At 36.3% G+C, this 8,147-nt stretch overlaps 1 protein-coding gene across 1 annotated transcript; it reads left to right on the top strand.

Annotated features, from left to right (window-relative positions):
• On the top strand, window positions 1–938 carry LOC124251426 (olfactory receptor 6C74-like). The gene is given in 2 exon segments (XM_046684218.1): window positions 1–445; window positions 448–938. Coding segments are annotated over 2 exon segments (936 nt in total).
• The last annotated feature ends 7,209 nt before the right edge of the window (window positions 939–8,147 follow it).

The following is an 8,147-nucleotide window of genomic DNA, read 5'->3' as shown; positions in this document are numbered from 1 at the left end:
ATGGGAAACCACACAAAAGTGACCGTGTTTATCCTAGCAGGTTTGACTGATGACCCACAATTGAAAGTTGTATCATTTATCTTCCTGCTTCTCACCTACTTGCTAAGCATCACTGGCAACTTAACCATCATCACACTCACCCTGGTGGACACTCACCTCAAGACCCCCATGTATTTTTTCCTTCGGAATTTTTCCTTCTTAGAAATTTCCTATACTACTACATGCATTCCTAAATTGCTGGCTATTATGGCAACTGGGGACAAAACCATTTCCTATAACAGTTGTGTTGCTCAAGTGTTTTTTGCCTTCCTTCTTGGAGCATCAGAATTTTACCTGCTGGCAGCTATGTCCTACGACCGCTATGTTGCCCTCTGTAAGCCCCTGCATTACACCACTATCATGAACACCAAGATCTGCATACAGCTCGTCCTCAGTTGTTGGTTTGCTGGTTTTTTGTCATCTTTCCACCACTCATCTTAGGCCTAGACCTTGACTTCTGCACCTCCATCATTGTCGATCATTTCTACTGTGACACTAATCCCCTCCTGCAAATCTCCTGCTCAGGCACACAGCTCATCGAGATGATGGCATTCGTCTCAGCTGTGGTAACACTCGTGGTCACGTTGGTAATGGTGATAATATCTTATACCTATATTGCCTTGACCATTCTAAGAATCCCTTCAACTAGTCAGAGGAGAAAGGCTTTTTCAACATGTTCTTCTCACATGATTGTGATATCCCTTTCTTACGGCAGCTGCATCTTCATGTATGTTAAACCATCCGTCAAACAAAGAATATCTCTTTCCAAGGGAATTGCGGTGCTCAATACTTCCATTGCTCCACTTCTGAATCCTTTCATCTACACCTTACGGAACCAACAAGTGAAAAAAGCATTTATGAATACGGTGCACAGGGTTGTTCCTTTCTCAAATAAATGAATGTCCTATTGCATTATATAGAGAGGAAAGGAACAAAGGAGTCTCAGATAACACCGGTGTATCGAATAGTAGTTGTTTAGTTTCTATCAGAGAATTTTTAACATTTACGAGTATTTCAATTACAGATGAAAACCTTTGTTGGCTTACCGGTTTATTTTAAAAAACTAATAATGAAATACAATGTTTATTTGATGTTCTCATACTCAAAAATCTACCTCAATAAATTGGGATACTTCTGATGCTAATTGGATACTGCATGTAAATAACTGTTAAATACGGAGAACGATGCTTGCTCAATGTATTTATTCTTTCCAAATCATCATAGACATAGCTATACACATATATAGCTGTGTCTCCTACCAGTGAATCTAAAATGTAAAGTAAACTAAACACTTTCTTACAGAATTTCAAACTTTAGGTCAGCATTTGGTATTTCAGGAACTCAAACCAATTTCTGTGTTGTGACCAGAATTTAAAAATATTAATATAATAAAAAATGTTTTCACATACACACGTTTCATGATATTTTTTCCAGAAATGTGGTACATCAGGTTATAACTTCTTTTTCATTTCTTTTTTATTTTAACTATGGATATAGATTTGAAGAAAATACATTAGAAATTACTGTCTAAAAGAGCAGAATGAAATACAGCTAGGAAGGAAAATACTTAAGTATATAATTGACTGAACAATTATATAGGTTGTGCACAATTTGTTAATGAACTGGATCTTAAAAGATATTAGAGTCATGAATATGTTTCAAGAGTAATGGTTATTTAAATAATTGATTATGTTTTTTCCTTGATCATTTATGTGTATACTTTGCCCACTTTGAGAAAATAGATCTAATAATCCTGGAGCACTATCTAACTTTTAGAAATTTTAAGAGCACAGAAAGCGAAAAAAAAAATACATATAACATGTTGAGACAACCTAATAAAAGTAAAACCTACGGCTCTCTCAATATTTATTTTCACTTTTATTGTGTTATGTGCCAATCAGGATAAGTTTCCTTAAAACATACTATCTAAGTTAAACCATTAATTTGTCTTTGAGCTATACCGAAATGCTTTATTTGTATCGTTTTAAATGTCTGTCATCTACTAGTCATTTGCCATAAAGGATGTTCTGTGACTCTTAGGAACAGTCCAGCACTGCTAAACCAAGACTTTCCCATTCCTACTTCTTCCCACTCCCAGGCAGATTAAAGTTACATCATCTGTCTTCTCTTGTACTTCAGTAAGTCTACGACATATCACCTCACATTATATCTAATAGAATCACTCCTTTTGGCCTCTGAATTCTGAATCCCTGGGTAATTTAATAGTGCTGTCATTTTTTGAAATTGGATCTTGAACAGTTAACATAGCTTCTTAAAAACAGGTAAAACATATCTTAAGAGAGCTTCCACCAGAATCGCTGAAATAATTTACCCTGAAATGCTTTCAGCTTTTCTTATCTAGTGAGGGAAGCTGACCAACAAATATGATATAAAAATAAGATTTCTATTTTGTCAACTACTCACTAAATTACAGGAACTGTTGGTGTTTAAATGTAATTCTGGAAACAATAGTGTGATACAATAATTATTATTAGCATTCTTCATAGGAGCAACAGATAGCTCAGTAAGGATAAGACCATTTCGATAGACACAGAACTAAAAACTAGAATTGTGAAAATGCAAAGTCAGGAATGCTTAGTTTTCATTACTCCTATTGAGGAGCAATGAATTATGTAATGATTAGTAAAAGATTACATAGTAGTAATAATTAGAAGTAATGATTAGTAAAAGAGGAGGACAATAATACGTGGATATGGATCAAGAGAAATGGAGAAATAGATCAAATTAATGTTCTTCTTAACAGGTGCTTAAATTGGGACCTTAGAGAAAGCGGCTAAATAAGTACGTCATAGAAATGCTCAGTATAAAGTATTGGTAAGAGAACATGAAAGAGTTAAATAATAATGTAAAAATAATATGGGTAATTACAAAACTCAACAATTATAACTTCCAGGATAATTCTGTTAGGACCTATTAAAAACACGTGTTTGGGTAAATCTGGGCAATTTGTAAATGGTAAAATAAATATTTGAGTGTAAAGAAAATGTGGAACTCAAAGAGTTAAAAGTAATGAAGATGTTTGCAAAAATAATAAAGTGAGGATCATAAGAAACTATTGAAGACCACTACCCCCTCAGGAATGCGGCAGCATAATAATTGCAACAAATACCTAACTCTGGTTATGAAAATCACACAGATATGCAGATCAACTTTGTATGGTTTTTTACAATGATAAATGAGTTGAAGGAATCATAAATTATAAATGATACACGTCCATTTATGTATCATTAAGGAAGAAGAAATTAAGGAAAACCTTTTTGATTTATTTTTTATTTAGCTTTCTTATAGTTACATTTCTTTCCATATATCGCATAGATTTAGGAAAGCATCAACGTATTTCTTCAACTTAATATCAATGGTAAAAAAGAAGGTAGATTGATACTTTTAGCAAAAAGTAGGATAATGATAAATAATAATAAACAAATGAGGTTTTTTATTTGAATAAAAGTATAGAATAATATTCAAGGGTTATAATTTAAATTCAGGTAATGGATGAAAAATGAAGTGTGGAAAGTATAACATTGGTAGACACAACACGGCCTTAAAAGTGTATAGTTGAGGGGAAGCTTTTGGAACACAGGTTATAGCTGACACTGACATTTAGAACATTCTTCAATCATTTTTTCTTTAATATCAATAGAAAATGCAATTACTGTGTCTTACATGCCCTGGCTCTAAAATATTCTTATAATAATGTGTCAAATTGGAAACAATCAGGTAAAGTCCATTTTGACAAACAGGAATTATACAAGTTCAGAAAAAGGGAATATCTCTCAGTATCTGATGATCCCTAAGCTGATCTATTATTTGACTTTAGCTATCACATGACATTTTATGTAGGAAAAAAATACTTGTTAGTGTGTGTGATTCTTCAAAAGTGTCTTTCTTTGGTTGTCATCATTTTAAAAAATGAAAAATGAAACTCTGTTATTACTAATTTAATCATCTCTGCTGTGTAGTTTTGATAACATTCATGAAAAGGAATAAGAATGAATCAATGGAGATTGAGTTCATTAGACTTGGACTTACAGATGAAACTTTGCTGCAAATTTATTTTCCTGTTTCTATTTCTCAAGTATAATGTTGAGCATGATGGGGAACTTATCCTCCTTAACTTTGTGAATCTCTGCCTAAAGATTATAATGCATTTCTTCCTCCAAAATTTCTCTTTCTTGGAAATCTCATTCACAATGGTCTATATTCCTAATTTCCTGATAACTGCCAGGACCAAAGACTAAATTTCCTAGAGCGTTGGTGCAATGTAATTTTTTTCCCATCTTTTTGGGAACTACAGAATTTTAAGTTCCTATATCCTGTGACAACTCTGTTGTTGTCTGCAAACCATTCCTCTGATGGATAAGGCAGTGTTGGTCAATCCATGCTCAAACTTTGGTAGTTTTTGTAGTCAACTCTCAATGGTGCTTATCATAGCTCATGTAATTGACTATATTTGTTTCCTGCAGAGGCCTCTAAGTTCCTCAAGAGGAGCCTACATCTTACACATTTCTACATTCTCATCATTTAAACCACTGCCTGGAAAGGAATAAATTAACTAATGAATTAATGAATGGCAAGAGATAAGAACAGGGTTAATATATTCACTGATAAAATATGATTCACATGTGGCATTTGATGGAGATTAATATTATTCAACTGATGTTGCTGTTTAATGAATTGTAAGATCAGAGGCTGCTTTTGTTTTCAGCAACAACTGAGACGAGGCTATAGGAGATAAATTTATGTAGTACAGTAAGGGGAACTCCTTGGTTTGCTGGTTATAACTCAAGCTAAGAATTTAAAGCCACCAGCTTGTCGTTGTCTTTCTTTAGATCCTCAGTGTGGTGAGAAATAGCCTCCCTGCCTCATAGCACTTGTGGTGATTGTATTTCACATGCTTACCATATTGCTCTGTATCCCCTTCATTCAGTCAAGAAAGAGCAGCCTTTAATGCAAGTTTCTTTCCAAGTGATGTTCTAAGTAACTCTGTCAGTACTTGAAGCCATGGACTTCCAATATCCCACCTTCTTATGGTCACAGCATTGTCTTCAGACACCCAAAGATCAGATAACTAATCCCCAAATCCCCTCTTTAAGGGTCTATTTCATGTAACCATCTGTGCAGTCGTGACCACTGGGTGGCATTCTCCAGGATATTTCTACATATCTTGTATTAGATCTGATTTTGTATTATTTTTGCAAAGATGTTTTTATATCATTCAGTCTTGGAAGATAGAGATCATCTCAGCACAGAAGGCAGATGTGCTGATTGTTTATCCTGATCAGTATTGTGAAATAACATCTCCCAATGTGACAAGGTTAGACAGATTTTCTAGCAGCCTCTTTAAAATTTTGTTAGTGTCCTAAGCTTAGGGTATTGTCACCAATTGCGTATACAGCATCCATGTGGGCCCTCTTGACATTGTGCCTCCTGGGGATTAGGAGGCAAGTGGAACTGAGCGAACATGAAGCTCATACAACCTCCTATGCCGTAATAAGACTTATTGTCCTGAGTCAGGGGTCTTGTGCTTTCTGCTAGAATTATGAAACTGTGGCTGACTATCTTATTGTAGCCCTCCCAGTAACTGACAGTTTTGTTCCAAGGACAAGATTAGGGATGTGAGACTCCTCATATTCAGTTGTGGATACTCTTGTCCAGTGGTGAGTGACGGGAAAGAGTCCTCCACTGTCACACCAGTTAATGAGGCTGAGGGCCAGGAGGTAGGTTTGAAACTAGCCACCTGAGCAGTGCTTTTGGTTGTTGCTCACACCTCTAGGTGGAAGGAGGAAGGGTCAAGGATGCCTCAAACCTGGCTTTGGAATTAATGCTATATTGGAAGTTTGTTCGATTGTCCCCAAGCAGATATCTGGCTTCTTGTAATGAAAAGTAAATGTGCCAGTGACTTCCAGTTTTAGCTCCAATATCTGAAGTACTTGGAAGTTGTCACTCCCAATTTTATGACAAGAAAAAGTGAGACGAGTGAAAAGTAATGACTTTTCTCAGATGCATTAGAGAACTAAGGATGGAGGGAGAAACTGCTACGCTGAAATCTGGGCAGGGTTGCACGCAGGGTGTCAGATTTAAGATATGCTTACTTGGAACAGAAGCCCCTGGAGCCAAAAACTAGTAGAAACATTTAAATGCTAATTTTGATCAATTGCTGGAGCCTGAGTTGCATGGGAATGAAGGTGAAAAAGTCCTAGCGGCCACAATCTTAAGGAAGTGCCAACATTTTTATGAGCTTTACTTCAAAGAATCCTACCAGGTTCTGATGGTGAATATTTGAGAAATACCATTTGTGACTCTGGCAAGGGAAGAGAAGAGTAATCACTGTGAAATACACCTGGAGTTTTCTCCATAGCAAAGGCCCATTCTCCGGGAGAAAGTATTTGTCTGTGCCTAAATCACCTGAATGAAGGGGATCTTCTTGCTCTAACTCCTATTAACCTTCCTGTCTCACATAAGAGGAGGAAAAAAACAATCAACACGTATCATGCCTTTAAGGAAAGAGATTGGGGATGCTGCAGCCAGGGAAGAGAGTAGAGGCCAGTGAGGAAAAAAGCTATCTGACTGGAGAAACACTTGTGAAGATCACAGCCCAGGGACAAAGGCACCCTAGAAAGCTGAGATTTAGTTGGAAGATTGTAGAATTTTCTGACTGCCCTGCATGTTCTCACCAGACCAACAGGTATCCAGTGTAATAATAGTGATTACAGTTGAAAGAGCTGTAAGAGGCAAGCTTCTTCCAGTGGAGGAATTCTTTGGAAAGTCAAAGTCAAGAGGGGAAAGAAAAATAAGGACACTAGAGGAAATAGAACCTTCTTGTACCTATTGCTACAGAAAATATTAAACACAGTCCAACTCCTAGAGAAATTAACATAAATCCTAATACTAAAGACCCATTTACCTCCACTCCATTTATGTGACACAGTATGTCCAGCTTTCAACAAAAATTACAAGCATGACACAAGCAAGGAAAAGCAGTCTGGAATGTGAAAGTAATGGTCAAAACCAAACTCAGAAGGGACACAGAAGTTGGCATTATCAGGTAGAGAATTTGAGAAAACTATGGTTCTTAATGTTAGGATTTCTAAATGAAAACGTATGCAGTATTCAAGAATATATAGGTAATTTAAGCAGAGAGATGGAAACTCTAAAAAGAATCAAAGGTAATGATAGAAATAAAAAATCATTCTATAGAAATAAAAAACGCCGTTGATGCACCGATGATCAGTCAGCTGGACATGTTTGATGAAGGAATCAGTGCACACGTAGGTAGGTTAACATCAACTTTCCAAACTAAAAACACCAAAATGCAAAGATTAAAAACAAAAAAAAGGACAAAAGAAGATCCAACAACTGCCAGTCGATTTACAAAGTAAAACATGCACGCAATTGGACGACTGATGGAAGACAAGAGAGAGAATAGAAGAAAAAAATATTTGAAGTAATAATGGTTGAGAAATTTCACAGACAACGAGTTTGCAGCAGAGAGAAGGTTTAATCACAAAGCAGCCAAATGAGGAAATGGGAGAATGAATCTCAAACTCCCCTCCCTGAAAATGGGACTCAGGGATATTTACAGAGTAGGGGGGCAAGATGGTCTGAAATGTGGAGATAGATGATTGGAGGTGAGCAGAGGTGAGGTAATTGATGATCTGCGCAAGCAAAGTCAGAATTCATGTCTCTTCATAGGACATATGTTCACAAAGTGGTGGCATTAGCATGATTTGAGGGTGAAATTTTTACCCTCTTGACATCAAAATGTCATTTATTGGACATCTGTGTGGGCCCAGTTGATGGGTTGGTGGTCTCAATTGACTTGAAGTTGACAGGGGGGTCTAATTCCTGAAAAATAGCTGAAACACCCATTACCGTGTTGACCCAGGCTCCACAGAAATTTTATGTAAAGAAACCTAGTGAGAGACAGATAGCATATTGCCTAAACTGCACAGTTAACAAGGGGCAGGGAACAACTAAAAGTTATAATCAGTAATTGCAAAAAGGAAAAGAAAACTTCAGTCACTAGCTACTTAATTATCAATGGCTGTTTGCCAATTTCAAAACTCTTCCGTGAATTCACTGTATTT

The sequence above is a fragment of the Equus quagga genome, chromosome 1, assembly GCF_021613505.1.
Source record: "Equus quagga isolate Etosha38 chromosome 1, UCLA_HA_Equagga_1.0, whole genome shotgun sequence".
In the NCBI taxonomy this organism is placed as follows: domain Eukaryota; kingdom Metazoa; phylum Chordata; class Mammalia; order Perissodactyla; family Equidae; genus Equus; species Equus quagga.
This window is presented reverse-complemented; position numbering and strand designations above follow the sequence as displayed.